We start from the raw sequence: 25,042 nt of genomic DNA on the forward strand, positions 1-25,042 counted from the left end.
AAAAAATCGTTTATAATTTACCATCATTTAATTTTCCTTCTTCATTAATTTAGATAAGATTATAAAGTTTAGATTTAATAATATATTTAAATTACACAAAAAAATTAGTTCGTTAGAATAATGAACGTATTTTTATAAATTTATTAGGAATTACTACGTACAATGCTTTTTATTTTTATTAAAATGTATAACTACACAGTACAAGCTTTATAGCTTGGGAAATTCAAGTTTTTAAGTTTAGTTATTTCTATTTTACATCCTTAGATTTTTTATCTATTTTTATTTACTTTTCCTAAAAATTACTTTAGACTTCATTAGATTATTAAATTTCAGGAAATTCTATTTCAGCAAGGAAAATGCCATTTAAATAATACCATTATATGTTAAACATATGAAACTTAACATTAAACTGTTCATATGTAACTATAAAATATGGTAATCCTAAGATGCATACTTTAAGAGAATCTTTTTGTATCAAAAAATAATTTCCTAACTTGAAATAAGTTAAAAACAAAAATGTACCAAGGTTAACTATACATATAAACACTGATTTAAATTACACACATCTTCATAAATTAAATAAATATTTCTATTAACAAAAATATTTCAGATTCTTTTAACTATTTCTAACGAATAAAGCAAGATAATATATCTCGTCTATAGTCTGTAGCAAAACGTATTATTCTATGTGTTTAACTATACGTATTCAGTTCTGATTTTGTGAACGTAATATATTTAGACAAAAACGAAAATATTATTATAAGTTATTTATTTTACCTAGATTTCATGGGGTAAACCCGATGGAAGGAAGAGTTGATTTTCTCACCTTCTAAATTCAGTTATTTCTTTTACCTTCTTCTCAAAATACGTACCATGGGAATTGCGCCAATTCACCAACTGCCACAATTTGCATCATCTGTTGGATGCAAATTGTGTAGTCGATTCCCTAGTGGAACTCCTGTTCTGCCTGTAAAATTTTATTTTAGGATTTATATTCCTATTCGGAGATAAAAAACTACTTAGTTGCCGAGGTCCACATCGGGGAAATTAGGCCAATTCTTCTTACGACCTGTTTACTACGATATAAATTTATCAAGTTAGGGATGTCTAACAAAAAAAGAAATATTAAAAAATAGATTTAAATTTAATTAAATATTATAGTTTGGACAATGAATATAATAATACACAAGGTTCAAATATATATATATATATATATATATATATAAAAACAAAACGCAAGACACAAGAATTAAGTACAATAAACTAAATGCAAACTGAAATTGCAGGAAACATATAAGAGAGAATTTGGCGTGTTTACTTTAGAAAACATCATTGGGACTATGCTATAGACTGAATAATCGTGGCACGCGGTGTCCACCATGTTGGGTAAGATCATCCAAACCAAACCAAATTGGCGGAAGAAACCACCAATTTGATGGGCAACCGTCTGATGGGCGTGTTCGCCTTGGGTGGGGTGGCCTGTCGGGTGACGTGGCGTGCCTCTGACGAACTATGTGTCTGAGTCCAGACCACAGGGTCAAGTTCTGTAATGGCGTAGATACAAGTGGCCATGTTTTACGTTTGGTAAGGCCGGCCATATACGTAAAGATTGTAAGCAGGAGCCCCGATGTACATCCTGCGAGTTGTACGGTCATACGCTCGGAGGTCGAGGATGGAAGACGGGTCCATCTGCGTCAGGAGTTGTGTCTTCACAATAACGTCATGGTGTCATTGAGGGAAAGCTCTACTAGGAAGGGGTGGGAGGCTTCGGTCTTCCACCTTCAATGATCGGGTGGGAACTCCTTTGAGATGCCATTGGAGGGAATGTAAGACCGTAGTCCCGGTGGGAGATCCCTTTAGGGGTTCCCTACTAGCGTGAGGAGTCAAGACCGGAGTCCCGGTGGGGAGTTCCCTTTTGGGAACTCCTCATTTAAGGCATGCCATACAAAAAGACCGACTGCCTGGGCGGGGCCTTGGGTCTTTCCGAGGTAGCCTGAGGCGAAGGCACCCCCCGGGGTGTAGTTTATGCTTAATTCCGTGTCCGGCTCCGGGGGGGGGACTAGATATACTAAAAAAAAAAATTGGCGGAAGATGTCCGGGGATAAATAACCACCTCTGAGTCGCCCTTGGGACAGGTACTCGACGCTAAGGTCGTAGTTTAAAAAGAAACTGCAGGATCCCGATAAGTTCGAGGCGTGGGCCAGCAATGGTGACAAGACACATCCGGGGGGCTATACCGTAAGGTGGGCCCGGCATCCTTTGTTTTAGAGGGAGAGAGGTTTTATTAGGTAGGCCCGCAAAGGATAATCCTACATTACTATGGGGTACGAGACCACATGGTACCTATAAAAGGTTTATCCTTCTCCAACAAAAGACAAAAAATTGAAATTTTTCAATTTTGAGTAAAATTTTTACAATTTAAATAATTTTTTTTGGAGTACAATCTTATTTTTCAAATATATTCACTGTAATATTTGCATAACAAAAATAACTATCCACAGTTTTAATGCTGAATTTTAAAAGTGGCTGATATATATATTAAACATAAATAAATATTTAATTTTAAAAATGCACGCAACACTAATTAGGATTTCTATCAGAGATTTATGATCATATTTAAATTAAAATTTAATAATAATAAAACAGTAATTGAAGTCATGGAAATCCAATTCATCAATTCATAAGATGAAAATTCTAGTAATAAAGGCATAATAAAAAATTTTTTGAGGAACGGAATACAATAAAATGAATTTTACAGAGAGATATCATTTTTAGGTCTGTCTATTGACACAAATCTTTCTTCGCAAATGATAAAAGCTTTTAAAGTGTATTTTCTTGGTCTACACACAAAAAAAAAACAGTTTATGCGGACTGGCTGTGGGTTTAATGCGTTCATTTTTTTGTTTTAAACTAAAATTTGTAAAAGTTAACAACAAACTATCAACCTATAAAAAAGATTATAATTAAGCATTATTTATTTTGATTTTGAATTAAAATAAAATTCTAGCTACATTGATTATTGACTATACATTTATCATTCATTTAGTATACAACGTTAAAATATAATTTACAAAATATCATTCGCATTAAGGGACTTAGATAATTTCAACTAAGAAGCTTTTACAGATAATTTCAGCAAAAAAAAATTTACATCACGTAATATAAGGAAGGGTAAATATTAAAAGAAAAAAGGAACAGAGAATTTGTTGAAAGAATTGTTACAAAATTAAAAAGAATAAATTAAGCGGTTATTTGACTTAAAAAAATCACTAAGCACAGTATATAACACGAGTCAATAGTTGTAAGCTAAAAGACAGAAACAAAGAAATACACAAAGGACAAATCGATTCGAACATCTCTTTTTTATTGAATAAAACGATACACACAGTGCGCGCACACACACACACACACACAGAGAGAGAGAGAGAGAGAGAGTGATTGAGAGAGAGAGAGAGTGAGAGAGAGAGAGAGTGAGCGAGAGAGAGAGAGAGAGAGAGAGAGAGAGAGAGAGAGAGAGAGATAGAGAGATAGAGAGAGAGAGAGAGAGAGGGAGAGAGAGAGAGATAGAGAGAGCGAGAGAGATAGAGAGAGTGAGAGAGAGAGAGTTAAAGAGAGAAGAACAGTACACATATCGATTTACCCACACTCGATTTCTATTACTTATTTTTCTCTATTAACTTAGACTTTTTTATGAACAAAATGTTATTTAAAAATATCAGGCGCCGCATCCTACTAAGCTCCCGTATTATGAGATATCTTTTATATCTCATAATAAAAGATTAACCCAAATAAATGACAATATATTATGCAGAAACTTTTAAACAACATACTTTAAAAATACTGTTTTATTTTATTACTAATTTAATAATATAATCGATAATTTTAAATAGATAAAATAATTTTTTTTTACTAAAACACATCAACTAAATTAATATTTTGAAATTTGTACAATTCACTAAAATGTAAACTTCATAATTTTTTAATCTAAAAAAAATTGACAAACCACAAATAACGGAAAAATATGTATTTTTAATTACCAAGAATATTTGATTTAAAAAATTAACATTCTGAAATTATAATAGACGATCTTCAGCACACTTAAATTTCTATTCTCTAGAATCGTGTTGAGAATAAAATTTTATCTTAATATTTTTAATGATATTAAATATTTGAAAAGTCCACGATTTATTAATAACATTTGGAAAAAATGTATTTATAGATAGAGTACTTAAAAAATACCTACTAATTGATAAAACTATAATCTTAAAAATATATGCAAAACTGAATCAGTTTTTCTTAATATTACAAACATTCAAATTTTAAGATAATTCATGAGGCTTATGTCGTAGTTAACTTGTCGTCGCAAATCAGTTGTTTAAAAGCTTAAAAAACCTTCGAATTCGAAGGTTTTTTAAGTTTAAATCCCAGTAAACGTTGGTTCCTTTCATTCGAAATTGAATACTAGACAGTGAATACGTGTATTTTGGAGGCTGAGGTTCAATTAATCATAGGGATGGTCGGCCTGAGTCTGTTCAAGACTACACCTCAATTATATCATCCTCATCTCATTGAGCCGTGGTGGGGGGGGGGTTGCTTATTGTTCACTATTTGGGCAGATTGCAACGTATACTGCTGCATATAAGCGCTTTCTTAGGATTTCTATCTGGGAAAAAATTAAGATAGTGCAAGAAATCTAAATCTGTAAACAATTAATGAACAAATTGCTAACCGATGAATTTAATAAAATATTAAAAAATTCCTACAGTTAACTATTAAGGATTTTGTAATTTCTTTTTAAAAAATTGAACCAATAAAAGGTTGTTAATACCAGTAACTTTATACTATAAGTTATAGGTTTAAATTTAGTTAAAATATAACTAATTTATAGTTATTTTCTTTGGTTTCTATAATATTAAAAAATCATTTAATTGTACAATAATTTGATTTTCCACATAAAAACACCGGATCAATTAATAAGAATATTATTGAAACAGATTTTCATTTACAATTTCAAAAGTAACAATAACCTTTTTATAAAAGTATACATAATCCCATATTTTTAAATATATTTAAAAATATTTTCCAATTAACAGATGCGAAATAAAGCCCCTTTTCAGATTTAGATTAAATGCGTTAGCGTAAAAAAGTTAATAATTTATAGTTTAATTAGAGAGAATCTGTACAATAATTTCAAAATGAGTAACAAGTGAACAATATAATTTATTACAATTAATTAAGCAATAATTAATTAAATTTTCGGTTTATTAAGTCATAATAATATTGAAATATATGTAATTAACACATAAAAAATAATATTGCAATTAATTTTAATCACTTCTGAAATGTACTCTTACAAATAATATTAATCGAAGCACAAACACTACCTTTTTAACATCCTTTTTCATAATTACTGTTGGCAAAGTATGACGTATGCACTTAAGACTTAGGGGTAGCAACGTCGACCCTTAGTTGCAAAACCACGAGTTTACTTACAGATAATTAGTGCAAACAATGAACGCGAGAAAATAGCATATTACTAAGAGTTCTGCAATATGAAAAAAAAAAAAAAATACTTTACTAGAATTTTATCTACCATTTAAAAAAAAAATCAATGAATACGTGACTTTTTTCAAATTAGATCTATTATATGGGAAAGTATAAATGACGAATTGTTTGAATATCGTATATAAATTTTGTTCTAATATTTAATTATAACAGAGAAAACACAAAAAAAGGAAAAAAAGAAAACCGAAAAATTTCAGAATAAAATATAATATAAAAACATATTAAAAGTAAACTTAAAAAAATATATACATATATATATATATAGTTCTAACAATTCCGATAGTAATAAAAATCAGTTTATTTCGCGTGAAGTACTTGTATAAATATGTAACAATATAAACGTAAAAATTGCTTATTAAACATAACTAAAAAATACTAAATGCACTTTTATAGTTGTATCTTAATCGTGACCTAATACAAAAATATGTTCAAGATATAATAAATATAAATACAATTACAATGCAAAATACAACAAAAAAGACTATGTTTATTGAACTAAGTTTTAAACACCCTTAAAAATTTCCACAAAAATAGTTTTGATATCTTAGTTACAACAAAAAAGAAAAAAAATTGCGCAGTTCTGTGCAAAACCGACTTTTCGTTAATTTAATTTCGTTTTAATATTTGTTAAATGTACTTGTTAAAAATACATACCGCAGATAGAAAACCTCAACATTCCAACTTGCAACATCATAACGAACCACGCTTCTAACTTGCCACGTTCGAATTTTTTCGACCTTAAATTGAGCGTAATTGAAGAACGACTCAACCAATCTTCACAAAATTTTCTCATCCACAACTTTAAATACACTACTACAATGTATCTAAATTTCAATAAAATTGATCTGGTAGTTTTGGAGATTTTTGAGCCAAAACATGTTATACATAAACTATATAAATATATAAGGAAACGCCAATTTAAGTGAGTGATGATTTCGTATTCGTACCTCAAAACGTAAAGAAAATTCATTTAAATCCCCACTCCCACCATGCGACCGAAAATAATACCGTTCTTTTCTTCCAAAAGTCGGTAAAAACGGATTATCCCTTTCAGTACCAATTGCTTAAACTTTTGTTTCAATAGCTATGATTTTAGGTACGTAAGGGCAGACTAAAAGAAAGATTAAAAAAAAAGAAAAAGTCATTTGGTTCATTTTAAACATAGAAGGCTGGAAAAATCGGCTACGGTTCAACATTACTCGAAAACTGTTCATAAAATAGATTTTCTAGAAACCAAACTTTAGAAAATTCTCGTAATAAACGGTAATTAGATTCCTGTTAATTATCTAATGCACATAAATTATAAAAAAGGAGGAAGGTTTCTGTTTATTTTAATTTACTCATGAAATTTATTTTGTTAGAATGACAGAAAAATGTGTTATTGAATGATGATACACGAGAAACTTTTAACACTACGCTTCATTAAACATTAAATATTTATAAAATCAAAATTTTAATTAACACAGGAAATATCTCTATTGTAAATGAACATTCGGCTATCCAGTGGGAAATCGATTATTTGAATACCTATTTTCCGGATATCTATTTATCCGGACTGTTAACATCCGTACTAGGCAATTAATACACTATTTAAATAAACATTATTTCAACAAAAAATGATTTTTTATCTATGTTTGTTTTTTAATGGGTTTTTAATTGATTTTTTTTGCAATTCGTGTAGCACTTTAAGTTCTAAAGTATCTTTTTAATTTTACTGAAATAATTTATCTTTTTAAATGTTCGTTCTTTTATTATGTGTGCTAGACTTCAGAAAGGTATGTCCAGTATAGATGTTAACTTTCTTAATTTTCCAATTATCCGGATTCGATCTTGGAAAATTAAACCGGATAATTGGCGTCCTACTACTTGACTTTTTTTTAAATAAAGTTTTAACTCACCCTATCCAAGAAGTAAGAAATAGGCGTGGTAATCAGATGGAGTGGGTAGTTAAAAGTTTAAACTTTTTAACTAATTTTAGACCAGTTTAGACCAATTTAGTTAACTTTTATTGTTTAAAGTGATATTATACCGTTCTTTAATTAATAATTCTATTTATTTATTCTCTAAAAACTTGTAGAAATAATATTATTTTTAACATTTCGAAAAAATATTGAACTTTTTTTTTTATTTCTTTATTATTTGTTATTGTTAATATTTTTTTTTTTTTTAATTTACTGTTACTTTTAATAATTTATCTACTGACGATGTTTGTTTAACAATAGAAATGGGCCTAAAATTACTTTTTTTTTATTGCTATTACATTTTAATTTTTTCCCCATTATTGATTATTATATTTAACTACATTTGAACGAAACAATTCGCACATAACAAAATTTTTTACGGGGACGAATAGCTAAAACCGATAAAGAAGTTACCGCATGACTAAACATTTTAAAAACTATTATATACTTTATATGGAGTTTCTGAATTATTTAAATTCTACTTAACCAGTAAACCAGTATTTAGATTTTAAAAAATTATAAGATAATATAAAAGTATATCAAAACTGCAATTTAACATCAAAAAGAAGAGGTTAAAAACAGAAGGGAATTTTTGATAAATTAATCTCGCGCTTAAGTTTAATTTTCCTTTTATCAGATTATCTGAATATTTAAATTATAATTTAAATAATATAATCTAATTGAAATGCCATTAAAAAAGTTTCAAATTCAATAGGATTTGAGTCCTGGACCCAGTTTAAAACCAAATACTAATCTCTTTTAAGTGCAATTAAAAAAATATCATAAAGATAAAGATCAATGATTGAGACTACTTATTTTTATGTAGATATATACTATAATAAAAAAAAATGTAAGTAATAATTCATCAAAAAATGATTACCTTAAAAGGGTTTACCACACAAAAGAAATAAAAACTTTTTAAATTACTTTTGCAATCAATTCTTCAATAAAACTTCTTTACTTTAACAACGTATCTCTTTTTTATTTAGCTTACTTAACCATTAATTCAAAGACTGTAAAAAAAAAATTATCTCATCAATTTAAACGGAATAGAGAATATAAAATTTTATGTTTTACATCCTGTGATTTGTTTTATGAAATAATGATTATTAGTTACATTTCTATACCACTGATATTTAAATTTCTTTGGAAAATTACTAAGAATTGGCTTTAGATTACTTACCATTAAAAAAAAATATAATAATTAATTACAAATGTTTTCATTACTTAAAAAAAATGCAGTCATTTTTTACATACTATTGTATTATATAAATTTAGCGTATCGGAAAAAAAATAGTAAATTTAATTGAATGATTAAATATAATGATGATGGCACCGATATACATTTATTTACTGCAATTTTTAAGTTCTATTACCGATATGCAAACTAACTTTTATATTTATTATACGCCAAACTATTAAACTAATAAGGAATTATTAAGAATTTCATATTGTACTTTCATATCTTTTGGATAAAAAAAAAATATCGAAAGGGAAAGAAAGGGAAAGGGAAAGTATTAACGTCGTTCAATTCGCAGTTTTTAGACTTCCAATAAAATTTCCCTCACTGAACGTATAATAAAGCTTAATTAAAAGTTACAACCTTGTAGCCATTGGCAAAATAGTGCTTTGTAGTCGTAAAAAACGTTTCCGTCTAGATTAGATTGATTTATTGAAGCCTTGTTTTGAATAAATTTATTTCTTAATGTGATATACTATCAAATTTCTGGTGAGTTTTTCTTCTTTAATTATTAAAAATCCATACGTAATCGTGGTCACGCGTACAACTTTCCGTCTACATATCTAATATGTAAACGTAATATAATTGTTTATAAATCTATTTAAATGATATGTTTTATACAAAATATACATGCAGATATAAATAGAATACCCGATTATTTTAAGATCAAATGAGGTAAATTAGAAATAAAACTAACAAAGATAAAAAATTCGATAGTGAAAAAAAAACCATATTACATTAATACTATAGTCAAAAAATCAAAAGTATATATTATTAAGAGTATCAGTCTGCAACTACTAGGAAACAGTGTTTTAAATAGCATTACAAAGAATTTATTTTTAAGCGGATAATAACCAAAACAAATAAATCCGTTGAGTAAATATGATCAGATGGTTAACCATTTCTTAAAACCATTTAAAGAAATCGTATCGTATGTGATTTTTGTAATCGGTTTCAAAAATAAAAACATCAAATGGAACGAACTTATACGAGTATATTTTCGAAAATAAAAATTACGTACTTTAAAAAAAGAAGATTTGCCAAGGTATGGAGGCGTTGTAAAGATATTTAATCTCCTTTTTAAGTATGTCAAAAAAATTGATCCAGTGTTAATTTTAACAATTTTTTTTTTATGAAAATGCTAGATTTGAGTGATATATATATATATATATTAGATTAAACGAACACAATTGAAAGTTTGATAAAAAATTTTAAAAATGAACATTACGGAACTTCACGAAATTTAACCTTTCCCTTTTACCCTTTCTCCCTTTCCATTTTCCCCCTTCATTTTTCACAATTTCCTTTTGCCTTTTCCTATTTTCATCATATTTCCTTTCTCTTCCCCTTCATTTCCACCTTTTTCTTTCCCCCTTCTTTTTTTCTCCTTTCAATTTTCTTTTTCCCGTTTCCCCTTTTTTTCTGTTTTCCCTTCTTCCCTTCTACCTTTTTCGATTTTTCCCTTTCTCCCCACGCGTAAATCGGTCCAGTAATTTTTTAGTCTGTAGCAGACAAACATATCGGAAACACTGAAATAGAATCGTTAAAATTTTTAGTATAGCGTGTGTTGCTTTTACGTCCAATAGATAGCGCTTTCTTTTTTCAAAAAACGCACGGTTTTACCTGTCACAGGTGTGACATCTTAGATATACACGCGCGTATTCGAATGCAACATTGTGTCAAAATTTCAAAGCAACCGGTGAAGAACTTTCGGAGATTTAAGATTTTCAACAAACGAATATTTACATTTTTATTTTTACAATTATTTTAATATTTAATTTGTTTTATTTCAATTAGCGGAAAATATGGACAAAATAGTTTTATGAATTGGAAAATCCAAAACGCATAAACTATAAGAACAAAAATTAAAAAATTCAGAGCTAAACGGTTATTGAAATTAATTGCAAAAAAGTGATCAAAAAAATATTTTAATTAAAATAATTAGATATAAAAAATTAGATGGTCATTTCAACAATTGAACAATGATGACAAATACTGAGAAATTAGTAACATAATGATAAATAAACGAAAACAATAAAGAATTTCGAAAATAAACAAAAAAAAAAAGAATTAAATTAAAATTTTTTACGCAGATGTGGTTAGAACAACAAAAATAAAAAACACTAACGGTAAAGGTAAAATTGAAAAACAAAATCTACTGAAAAGAAAGCATAGTGATATTTAATTAATAATTACTTTTAATTACCTTGTGATTAAGATCGAGAACGTCTTCTTCCAATGACACATCAGAGTACACGTCATCAGCCGTGTCACAGGTTGAACTCCTACCAGAGGAGTTGAAACTGGAACTCCGATATAACTGACTGAAAAAAAATAAACAAAATAATTTTAAAAATAAGTTCATTAGATAAAAGGTCTTCTTCTTTTACCTTATCCGTTCAGCAAACGTTTACTATCATGTTGCCGATCATAATTTTATTCACTGCTGTCGTGAAAAAAGATGTACCCGACATTCCAAACCATGATTTATTTCATTTTTTATCCATGATATGCTCTGCCTGCCTGGACCACGATATCCTTGTATCTTCCCTTGGACTAGATATAACAGGAAATATTTAACTGGACGTCTCATGATATGGCCAAAGTAGGATAATTTCCAGATTCTGACTGTTTGAAAAATCTCTGGTTCTTTTTTCATCCGACTTAGAATCCAACGCACTTTTAGAAGACGCCTGTAAGACCAAATCTCTAATGCTTCAAGCTTTTAATATATGCCTCAGTAAGTGTCCAGGATTCCATCCCATACAACAGGACAGAGAACACAGCATTTATATATTCTTATACGTAAATCCAATTAAAGATCTGGTGACAAGCACATTTTTAAGTCGAAAAAAGGGTGATAAAATTTATGACCTTTTAATTATTATAAATACTGTATTTAAAACAAAAAAAACTTTTAATTATAATTTATAAATTAATTTTCCATGATCCTTAGACGAATGTCGTAAGTTAATTTTACTTTCTGTATAGAACTTAATGCAAACTGTGTAGAATATAATAATCTCATTAAAATAAATAAGTTTATTTATTTAATATACGTGATGACGTTTTCCATAACCGCTTTGACTGTAATTTTTTAAAAGTTACAAGTATGCTTTACATCATTATTTCATTAAAATGGTCGCACCTATACACCAATTTACAGCTCTTACATCGTTTATATGACAATAAATGGAGAAAACATACCTTTTTTACTGCTATAACATATATTAATATCACTGCTACCTTAAAGAAAAGACTCATTGAATGGTATATTATTACACAAAAAAGAAATACAAAACCAAATTTGTATGAATGAAAATTATCTTCTTTTAAATACACTACCTTTTATTAAAAAATTTACATAATAACGGAGTTTCTAAATAACAACACATAAAGAAGTAGGATCTGAAAAATTAACAAAAAATAGATAAAAATATGCCTACAAATAAACTCCACATTATATTGTCTTTATTAAACAAAACAATTATCAAAAGAGTAGATATTAATTTATTATGTAAAAAGTCTCAGGAAACCTCTATCTGATTTCGAATAGCCGTATCTATAAACCGGATATAAAGATGAGGGTAAAGAAACACTAAATGTAATTCATTTCTCAGGATGAAAAAGAAAAATTCCATTAAAATTAAAATTTTTTAAACGTTAAAAAACCAATAATAAAATAATTTTATTTATTAATTTTATGATTTTTTTTTAGAATCTGTTTCTTAAAATTTCTTTAAAGTGTTTATAGTGGTCGATTTTAAATTATTCACCTCCATTCTTTGGTCGAGTTTAAATGATTGGGGTTCTATTTTAAATAGACCTTTTGTCCGTTTCGTGCCGCATTTACGGCAAAATGCGTTTTCCAATTTTTATGCAATATTTTTTTAAAGTTACGTACTATTAGTATTAGGGGGAATATCGTAAATGTCCGATTATTTCATAAAAGTTCTGTTGTAAAATGGCGGCTAGTACAACTATTACGAAGAATATATTTGTTAGGCTTAACCCATTATTGGGTCATTAATAAATACGAGTAACTGAAAAACAGTAAAATAATTATTAAAAAAAAATTATTCTAATATACATGTATATTGCTCTATAACACTTATTCTCTGTTCCTATTCTGTTTCATAAAAAAAAAAAAAAAATGACAACAAAGTTGTAATAGTTTTCTAGCATTGGTTATTTATTATTTATAATGGAAAAATAATTACCCATGAAATAAGTTACCTAGGATTTCTTTATTATTGGTGGGTTAATTAATGATGAAGTTTTATTGTATATAATGATAATTAAATGTTTAAATAAACCAAATAGTTTAAAAAAAAAAAAAAAATCTGTATTTTATAAATTTTCTTCTGCTTCCCAACCTCCAAAATCAAAATTTTTTTGGGGTGGGCGATGAATTGCGATGAAATTTCATTGCAATATTACTACTAAAAGTTTATTATTTAAATTTTTAAAAATATTAATATTTTAATAAATCAAAAAAAATTTGAAAAATTAAAAAATCAATATTTTTGAACTTTTATCGGCTTCACGTAACCCCCAATATTGTCCCCCAAGGATTATTTTTGGGGGCGTTTGCACTACTACTATGCCTAGGAAGACATTAAAAAAAAATCGGGTAAAAAATAAAATATAAATAAAAAGATGGCTTTTTTGATTTTTGGGAAGGGGAAATTTTGGAATAAATTTTTAAAAAAATGGTAAGATAAACATGCACGCATGTAATGAGCTTAATATATGGTGGGGGTTATGTTCGCAAAATTATGACGAAATTTATGCCCAAAATTTACCCCACCCCATGAAGATATTGACCCGAATATTTTACCAACAAATTGTGTCATATACAAACGAATGTCCTTTCAAAATTTCATCAAAATCGGTTTATCAAGTCAAAGGTTATTCAAGCTTCAAACACGCCAACACACGTATATACGTACGTACGAATATTATCCCTAATTTTTGTTTGTTTGTGGGGGTTCGTGGGTCATGAAATGCAGGGGATGCAAAACCGCACACCCCCATTTTTTGACTGACTACCATACTTTCCTTTGTGGAGCTTAGCAGAGTTCTGATGCCAGGAAAGTAAAAATACAGATAAAAAAATATTTATAAAAATAAAAGAAATAGACTTTCATAAGAAACTAGCGGACCCGGCAATGCTTCACTATTGCTAGATTTCATTTACTGAACAAAAATGAAAGTTTGATGAAACATTAAAAAACTGAACACTGCGGAACATCAAAAAATTTAACCTTTCTTTTTTCCCCTCTTTGCCACTTTCAATCTTCACCCCTTCCCATCTTCCTTACTTTCCTTTTTTTCTTTTTCGCTACTTCTCTTTTTCGCAAAAATATTTCTTTTAACGTAACTAATATATATTCTGAATATGAGCCAAATCCGACCACAAATACAATCTTTCGAAATATCTTGATCTCAGCGCCACCTAGTGGGTCAATTTTTTGTAAAAACATTTTTTTCACGTAACTGATATATATTCTGAATATGAACCAAATCAGATCATAGATACAATTTTTTGAAATATCTCGATACCCGCGCCCAGCTTACGAAAGCTTCATCGCAATCGGATGAATGGTATAGGAACGCATACGGGACAAACAAACAAACATTCATATATATATATATATATATATATATATACACACACACACACATACACACACACACACACACATAAAATAATTGTGAAAGAGAAATATTGAAGATTAGTTGATAAACCAATTAATATGATTATTTGAAATTTAAAATAAATTAAAATTAATCAATGGAAATATTTTAAGAAATATTTTAGAACTATTATTAAAAAATTTTTTTCAGTGACTTTTATTTTATGAAATTGTAATTTTTTTTATTTTTTTGGCTAACAGAAAAAGCTGTTTACCGCCTGACATTTTGTTTTGTCTTTCAAATTTTTTTGCGATATTCAGACCTAAACTTTAATATCTGTTTCACAAAATTTAGCGTATCCTTGCTTTCGTTTCAGCTGTAAAATCAAAAAGCCATCTAAAGATATAAACTTCATCATTGTAAAATGTGAAAATGAGTATCTTCAATGAAACAGAAAAAAATTTTTAAATATGACCACTTTGATACTACTGTAAGGAGATCACAATTAAAGAAATCCTAAGCTCTTTTAAGAACTACTGTTTAGTTATATATACTGATGTATTTAATTAATATTAAAAAATATGATTAAAGAAAATATCTAAGAGATAATCAATAATATACACTAAACAGGATTAGATACAATTCATGGAAAGATAAAAAATAATACAAGTTCTTTACTACTTAATAATTACTTTAATTATCGAATATGTTGTAATATGTAACATATAAGCTAAATTCATAAAATTAAATTTTAAGTTGTTTATTTTGTTTCTTCTATAATTAAAAAAAATGTGTAAAACTTAAATAAAATATTCGGACCATCACCACAAAATGTTATACTTTCAGCTTTTGTATGATAGATGATTTCACTCATACCGTAAAATTTATACAAACATCATCTATCATAAAATGCCACCTTTTAATCTTATTACTAATTACTTTTAATATAAATGTTCGTTAAAATTTCATATTGAAAACAAAAGTAATTAAAAATTTACTAAAATCTCTAACGTATACAGTTTGTTAAAAATGTTAAAAGAAGATGAAGTAAAAATTACATTAACCTTAGTTTAATTTAATTAAGAAACTATTTGAGAACTAGTTTTAATTAACTTTGGTATTCTTTTATAACATATGAAATCTTCTGAATTAAATTAATAAAAACATGTTTTTTTAAAAATATTATTTTTTAACAACAAATCTTGGATTTAACATTAGCAAAGTCTAAATTAATGATGAGGTACAAGTTTGTTTTATATTAACAAATATTTTACAGATAAATTAGAATTTAGTTAAATTATATATATATAAGAGATGCGACAATAAAGTAAAGAGACTGATGTGAAAAAAAATGTTGCTTACCGTTTTAGTCATGTTTAGTGTTGTCTCCTTCAAAGTAGTTCCCCTCTGATTGCACACACTTATTCCAGCGCTTCTGCCATTGATGGTACCATTTCTGGAACTCATCTTCAGTAATATCCTCAAAGACCCTCGTCACAGCTTTTTGGACATCTTGTGTTGTTTCAAAATGATATTCCTTGACCGCCATTTTGACTCTTGGAAATAGAAAAAAGTTGCACGGAGCGATATCTGGTGAATAAGGTGGCTGTGGTAGTACTGAAATTTGTTTTGGGGTTAAAAATTGCTGTACTGACAGAGCAGTATGGGATGGCGCATTATCGTGATGCAGAATCCAATTATCAGCAATGTTGGCACTGACACGAAGAACTCGTTTACGAAGTCTTTCTAAATTTTTTTGTAGAAATATCGGTTAACTGTTTGTCCAGGAGGCACCCACTCTTTATGAACGATTCCCTTGGAATCGAAGAAGCACACTAGCATTCACTTTTGACTTTGACATGCGAGCTTTTTTTGGTCTGGGTGATCCCTTTGAGCACCATTGCTAACTTTGGCGTTTTGTCTAAGGATCGTATTGAAAAAACCAACCTTCATCACCAGTGATAACACGGCTCAACAAATCTGGATTGATTTCCGTTTGCTCTAACAGATCGGCTGCCACATTTTTCCGTGTTTCTCGCTGTTGTTGTGTGAGATTTTTGGGGACCATTTTTGCACAAATCTTTCTCGTACCAAGATCTTCAGTTAATATTAGACGAACCGTTTCTCGATTGATGTTGAGTTCTTCTGCGATCATTTTCACGGATAATCTTTGATCAGATCGTACGATTTCGCGCACCCTGGTCAAGTTGACAGGTGTCCATGAGGTTGATGGTCGTCCACTGCGGTCTTCATCTTCAACATTCGTTCTGCCTTCACTAAAAATTTTATGCCATCTACCAGAAGCTTACCGTAAGTTGTCGTCGCGTTTTCACCCGATTTAACGCAAAAAGAAATGGCATACCGTTGCGCAATATTTAGCGGTTTCATTTCTGTGACGAGAGACACAAACACGTGTTCACTTATTACAGCACAACTCACGACTGAGCAGTTGCATCAATGTGCCGCTTGGACTAGAAGTAGCTTATAGACCAAGGTCAAAGATGGTGTGCCTACGCGAGCTGCAGAGTTGTCACAACTTGCAAAGAAAAATCAGTCTCATTACTTTATTGTCGCACCTCGAATATATATATATATATATATATATATATTGCAACTGTAAAAAAAGTTTTTTTTTCGTATTTAAGACTATTCATGAAAATAAGTCTTTAGTATATCAACAATTAATATACTACTGACTTTGTTAATCAATAATTTCAACCGAAAATAAAAATTATACGTGTAATACAACTTTACACAAAATTTTAGATATAAAAAAGATTCAAAGAAAACTAGAAAAATTCTAACACTCCTTTATTTATGAATTTTATTCTAAGTTAAGTAACATTATGGCAGATTGCCCGGAACAGCTGCCGAAGAAGAATCTGTACATTGCCTAAAGTGAAAGATGGGATATGGCAACCACAGGGAGATGGACCCATAAACTCATTAGGAGCTGGGTTGAGAGAAAGCATGGTGGCATCATCTATGAACTCACCCAGTTTCTTTCTGGACATGGGTGCTACTTCCAGGACTACCTACATCGGATGAATAGGAGTAAAGTAGAGCCTGTTACTGTGGGGAGAAGGATGCTGCTGATCATACAGTATTTTCGTCCCAAGGTGGAGGGACTTGAGGACTGATATGATGGACCAAGATCCAGTAAATGCGGATAATGTAGTAGGTATGATGTTAAAAGACAGGGAAGCTTGGACGAGAATAATGGCTCCGGTGACTGCCATAATAAAAGCAAAGGCAGTAGAGGAAAAAGATAGGCAAGCCGGGAGAAGGTAGCATACCTAAGGGAGAAAAGTTGATGCCGGCTAGCTGTGGTGACCAGCCTCGGGGGACGTGAGGCGGGGGGGTCTTCGGAGTCGTTGTTCGTCAATGGTTCCTAGAAGACGCCCCTTGGGCTATCATAATTCGGCCATAAGAGTGCTCGGGTGATCACGCAGGGGGTGTGCGCATACCGTATGGATTATGTCCTGCCCCTGCGTGACTATAGAGGGGGAAGATTTTTAGCGGGTGAGAGCCCCGCACTGCCCTCAGAGCGCGGGCCTGGCAGATCTTAGAAGAGACTACCAAAATTTTTGCAGTATATAATATTTCTATTTCCTGGCAACTAAAAACTTTTTTTTAACAAAAAAACAAGAGATTATAATCTTACTGTATTTTTTTCCAACGATTTGATAAAATAATAGTAAGTAGAAACTCCTTATTTCAACATAAGTCTATTTTTAATATAAATTTATATCAAATTTATGTAAACTCAAATAAAATTCAAACTGGATGAAACGTTGTAATCTTGTATACAACGTCGTTTTGGTTATACATTGTTAAAGGCATTCCTAAAGAACAATATTACTGGACGTTCTCGGCAACATAGGTTATATTTATTGCTAGAAATTAAAATAGATCAAGCTTTTTGTATTGAAATATATAAATGAATACATAAATAAACTGTCATTACATAGAATTGTGTATAACTATTAAATGATAGAAAAAGATTTAATTTTAATCAAATACTGCAGCCTACACACGCAGGCGACAAGTACAAGTACTCAATAAATTTTATATTTGTAAAGGAGTAAGTGAGATTTATACCTTAAAAAAAAGTTAAATCTTAGTAGACAGTTGTCGCAGTGAAATATTATTCAAGGATAAAAGTTATGGGATAACCTAATTTTATAACAAGATTATTACAAGTAAATTACGAAGGATTACAAATATAAAAAGAGGAAATAAGTACGTTGTAACACGTTTAGAAAACAAGTGAAGCCAACATATGACTTAAGAAAAAAATATACACTAAATAAAAATAAAGTTTCCTAGAACGTTTTCTAAAATTTAACAGGTTTAACAGAAGTCTACGCAATTATTACGAGTGTTACTGATGTATAAGTTAAGCAGTAATTGAAAAAAAACAACTATAAATAGCATTCTAAATTAAATAAAAATAGCAAAGATCAAAACTAAATAACAGTTAGAAAAAAAAATTGTAAAAAAAGAATACGACTACACTCGCAGTTTGTTAAAAAAAATCATTATCAGTATATAAATTAAGGGACTTAATTAAAAATAAATACAAAGGCAATACTTCATAAAGAAGAATAAAAGCAAATTTAATAAAAACGTTTACCAAAATAATTCGAATAAATATATACTTGTAATTATAAAAAAAAAATGAAAAAGGAACAGGAAGAAACATAATTCAACGCAGATGTGAGTAATGTAAGGCAAAAGAAAAACAAAACAGTCTGTTTCATTAAATTATCAGCTGGACTAGCCTGGCCAAATTTTTTGAATTCAGCCTAAAGGCTTTTACGTTAATTGATTTATTTATTTTCATTTTTATTTCTTATTTTTTGATTTTTTATTTCTATTTAAATTTTATTGATTTATTTAAATCCACTTAATCTATTATTCCAGAGGTCTCCACATATTTCATGTGTCTCATAATTTGGAGCCCATATGCAGCTACGTATTTTTTCGTATGATGAGATTAATTGCATCTACTGACTACTTAACAATTGAAATGCGCTTCTAGTTATAGCTTTTCAATATATTCAAATGGCTCTTAAGCTTTTACGTTTAATATTTTTTATTTCAGCAACCGTTTATATCTAGCTGTTATTTATTAGTTAAATATCTAAATTTTAAAAATAAATATTTAAATAATTTAATTTAAATAAAAACTAAAAATAAAAAAGTATGAAATCAATTTTATATAATTACAGCAGATAATTTATTTTAAAATCTAACACAAAGTCCTATTGTTTAAATAAAAGCTAATACGTAATTTATTCTTCAAATTTTTTTTTTAATTTTCACAGAAAATTTTCGAATGCAATGGGATTAGTTTGACAAAGCGTAATAAAAGAAATTAAAAATTCAAATAAAGCAGTAATTATGAATGTATTATCAGAAGTAAATTCAAATAGCATGATAAACGCAATGTGCACTTATTGATTGCAATTTACATTATATAAACACGCAACACTTCAACTAACACGTATATTATACAAAAAAATTACTGAATACTGAATTTTTAAAGAAAAATTTATTAAACAAAAGGTTTTACAACCCTTCCTACCGTTATTAATGGTCAATTGGTTCACAGTAAAGAATCACTCTAGGTAAGTTTATTATGTTTTCGAATAAAAAAATAAACCAGTTTATTGAATATTATGAAGTAGTTTTAATGTAAAAAAGAAAACAAAGTCGATGGTAATTAATTAAGATTTAGGAATAAGGAAACTTACTTATTTATTACTACGTAACACGATAAAATAAGAATACTTTTCTTAACTTATAAATAGTTTAAAACTCTTTTTGAAAGTAAAAAAATTAGAAAATAAAATTTACATAGATTAATTAAAATATTATTTATTTTTATATTAAAATATTTCAAAAAATAAAAGAGAATTACATAAACTTTTATATTAATTTTAACTAAAATATTCAAAATTTTAATAGGAAAAAAAATAATTGTAACTAAAATAAATAATGAAAAACATATTTAACAAACAAAAAAAGTTTTCCTCTTTAAATAGAACGAAGTTTTTTAAGTTTAATTAAAAAGTAGTAAAAATGAATAAAAAGAAATTAGAAATACTAAATAAAAGTTTCGGAAAAACTAAAATAAGTTACTTACGGAGTAACAAATCATACCATTATTGTTGGTACGATTTTATTTTTTTAGAAATTGAATACTGTTAATATATAATACGTAAATAACGAACGCCTTAATGTCAAGCGGCAGACTGACCCACTGCTGAACCCAGCGGCTACACAAACTGCATACCCTGCGCCTTGAAGGCGCTCAAATCAATACCCCCACCATACTCTCTAAACCCCTCTACCATTATAAATATATTTTATATGTGTATATATATACGCACGCGTAAGTGCGCGCATGGATATACCACTCATAAAAACCGCAAAATAAATTATTTAGAATCATATGAATAAATAATTCCCCTCCAGTATAAAATTGAAATAGGTCATTTCCTTAATTAAGATTAAAAATATTTCTTAGATATTATTTAAATAAATTCCGTAAAATCTAAATTAAAAAAAATTACAAGAAAACTAAAGAAATATCTATTTATTATAAAAAATGTATAATACTGCATCACACAAGTGAATTATTCCATTGATAAGAACAATCTAATTACTTACCGATAGATTGATATAATGAAGTTGATATAATCAATAAAAGAAACGTTTTGTAGTAAAAAAGAATCTCAATTTTTTCTTTAATTTCACTACTTGTAATTTACATGACTAAGAAAATTTTGCTTTGTAACATCTGTATTAGGGTGATGTTCACTCAACTGTGGGTTGGTAAGCTAATTAAAAAAAAAAAAAAATTATTTAATTTTAGAGTAATAAATTCAACTTTTATTCGCCTGAAAAAATTTTGAAATTAAAAACAAAAGAAATATATTTGGCAGAACTTACTTTAAAGGTCATGTTTATTCTTACAAGAGGGAACTCAACAATTATCATTAAACTGCTCAACAGAATTTGAAGATGCTGATAAAAATGATTAATGACTAATTTAAATATATGGATCAAGGACATTATAAAGTTTTGAAACTTATATGAAATAAGTAGCTTAAGTTAATTCAAAATGTAATAAAAATTAATTTATTAAGTGATATTAAGAAATATATCAATTTCTTAATATATTTAAAGTAAAAATAAAAACACTTATTTGTTTAAAAAATAAAGAATATTTTTTTTTAATTCGAATATTTTAATAACTAAAATATGAAATTTAAATTATTTATAATATATTTTTAAAATGGTATTACAGATTAGAAACCACATCTAATATAGATTTTCAAATAAAAGTGATAATAAATTATAAAACAGATCATGTCTGCATGTGTTGCACATAACTTTTTTAATGATACCATAAACTACACAGAAAAGAATACACACACACACACACACACACACACACACACACACACACACACACACACACACACACACACACATATATATATATATATATATATATATATATAGTAAACATTACGAAAAGAAAAAAGAACAAAATACATCTTTAAGATATTTAAAGGTAATCCTAACAAAAATAAAACTTTATGAATTTAAAATCCTAATAAAACGCCACAGATAAAATAATAACAAGAATCAATAAAATAAAATCTTACATAACTAAAATTGTAAGGAAAACTCTTGCGCAGTTATGCGCAAGAAGATCGGCTTTTCTGACACCCTCACTATTTCACAGTCAGAAACGCACTAATTTTTTAGAGTACAATGCATTATATACGTTCAATTAACGAGTAGAACTTACACATAAGAATAAAATTTTAATGCGCTCACTGATGTAAGTTACTCCATAAACGTGTATGAAATATTCACCACACAACCTAAACTCATGAGGTTATATTGTCTGTTGTCAAAGTTAAATTAAGCGTAACTCAGGAACGACTCAATCAAACTTAATAAAATTTTTACAAGCACAACTTCAGATACACTACCACAGCATATGATAAATTCAATGAAATTTATTGAGTAGTTTTGGAGATTTTATGCCAAAATTTTATACACCGGTTTAATTATATACATAAGGATATTATGTTGTAATCGAATGGTATTTTCTTACTTAAAACGTATTCAATTTCACCCCCTAATCACACCATACGACCGAAAGTAATACCGTAATTTTCTTCGAAAAGTTGGTTATTTATTGTTAGCCATATTAAACTAAATAAAAAAAATATTAAAATCAAATTAAATTAACAAAAAGTAGGTCTTCTTGCGCAGAATTGCCCAATTTTTTTTTTTTTAATTTGACATATAAAAAAGAATAGTCACTTACTCCGGCTAATATATAAGGTAGGCGGTTTTGCAAATAAAATTTTGCAAATTTATTCTAATTTCTGTTAGTGGATTATTATAAACGTAATTTGTGGATCTCAACTAATGCAACTTCATCAATACATACATACTTGCAAGAACTAAATGCAGAATACAGTCTTAACGTTTTTTATTTTTTTATTCACGAGTAATATAATACTTTTATAGTTTATGATTATATAATAAAAAATGTACGAGTATATACTGTTTTGGAAAAATAAACGATTGTTAACATTATTATCAGAAATCTATTTTGGTTACATAACACTACAATTATATTGCACATATAAATATACAGCTCGTAACACAAGTATTACCTGGCTATTCATTATCGGACAAGTATCAAAATGAACAAAAACTGTTCCATTCAAAAAAAAAAGAAAAGATTTCCCCTTCGTTTTACTTCCGCCGGATAATTTGAATTTTTTAAAGAAAAATTTACTCAAGATGGTATTAAGTAATGATTATAACATCTGTTGCACATGTTTAAATTAATTTTCTTCAATAAATAACTAGTGTAAATTAGTTAACAATTTTCAAAAATTAGGAATGTATCAATTTTCTGGAATAACTCGGTTGTTTGCCGAAGTTTTTCTAATGTAAGATGTCATTACATTTACAATCAAAGGTATAATATTTTATTTTATAAAACGTATTTTGATAAAATTAAAATTACCGAGAAATAAAAGCTTAAAAAACTGACGTAGTTGCTTTTTTTACAATTTTCAAATGTGTTAACATAATAATTTTTTTAAAAATTTATTAGAGAAATAGTGTGAAAATACGAACCAAATATTAAAACGATTCTCAATCCGATTTTGAGATATAAATCTTTCTTTTAAAAAACTAAAAAAATCACGACGGGTAAAAGATAAAGAAGGAAAAATCGTACTTTTTAACGCGTATAACATTTTTTATTCACATTCATATGAAGATTCTGAGAATGATCAGCCAGGTTGTTACATCTGTTTGTTTAATCTGCTTTATAGCTTACCATTTACACAATATTAAGATAAAATATTTTAAATGTTAAAATAATTCATATACTTAAAAAAATATTTATTTCTATAATACATATATTGAACCCTAAATAATTGGCGGTAGTGAGTAACTATTGTTATAACCCGAAACTATCCCAGATTGGAATTATTAAAAATTTATTCACTGCACCCAAAACGAAACCTGCGGTGACTGATTACACTAAACAATATAACAAGCATTTACAATGAATAATAAAAATCTTTTATCGTTTCCCTTTAATCTGCAATCATGAATTGTTTACGTAATTATAATAATCTAAATCACGAGATCTTAATACGCTCTTTATATAAAGTGCAAATAAAAATATTTCACATCAACGATAATTCAGTGTTAACAAAGCATAAGTCCGCATATATAGTAATGTGACTACGTACACATTATTATGCGTATTCTAAAACACAACCTCCACGCATTTACACACGTAAAACTAAAAAGTGGTAGAAAACTAACGATAGAAAAGACCAGGAATAAGTCAACTGAAATGAAAATATTTCTTACAAAAATGTATACAAAATGTATAATTCTTCTTTATAATATTAACAGATTGCTCATAAATCATGTAAATAATGGTAAAAAAAATCTTTGATTTTAAAGGACGACCTACTTTATGTATAAACTTCACACCCGTAAAACTCTGTTCCAGAAAAAATTATTGACAGGAGATCGGCTTTCATTTTTATCAGGAATAATGAAAAAATTCTCAAGAAAATACTTCTCTTTTATGTAGAAAGATTAATTAAAAGCATATATCATGATAAAGTTAAGAAAGATTTGAACAAAGCAGGAGTACTTTGGACTTACAAATTCGGGGAAAAAATTAAAAAAATCTCGGAAAGGATGGTTTTTTTTTTAAAAAGAAAAAACTCCAACCAAAAAAAAAAGAATAGTATACAAAAATTCAGGAAAAAGACCAGCGAGATACTTAAAAAGTATTAGAAAGAAAGGAACATTAAAAACGGGGTTAAACATGGTCACGTAAAATACGAGTGTTTTCCAATTATGGGTACCGAAATATTTTCCTTAAAATTTTTATTATAAATCTAAATAAATACCATACTGCATATTCGTAAATACCAATTATGTATCAAAAAGGAGGTTTAAAATGTAATTTAACCGACAAAATTAAACAATAAATGAAACTTAAAGTTGTACTTCTTAATTATCTAACAATTTTTCTTTTGAAAAATCAATAAACTATTGC

General features: G+C 28.2%; 1 protein-coding gene across 3 annotated transcripts in view; it reads right to left on the minus strand.

Annotated features, from left to right (window-relative positions):
• nuf (rab11 family-interacting protein nuf) overlaps nt 1-25,042 on the minus strand; it is a 657,890-nt gene that overhangs the window by 159,914 nt on the left and 472,934 nt on the right. For all 3 annotated transcript variants that reach the window (XM_075368607.1, XM_075368608.1, XM_075368609.1), the window contains one exon: nt 10,973-11,090. In XM_075368607.1, the coding sequence (XP_075224722.1) occupies nt 10,973-11,090 (118 nt within the window). The remainder of the gene's footprint in view (nt 1-10,972; nt 11,091-25,042) is intronic.

The sequence above is a fragment of the Lycorma delicatula genome, chromosome 6, assembly GCF_047948215.1.
Source record: "Lycorma delicatula isolate Av1 chromosome 6, ASM4794821v1, whole genome shotgun sequence".
Lineage (NCBI taxonomy): Eukaryota > Metazoa > Arthropoda > Insecta > Hemiptera > Fulgoridae > Lycorma > Lycorma delicatula.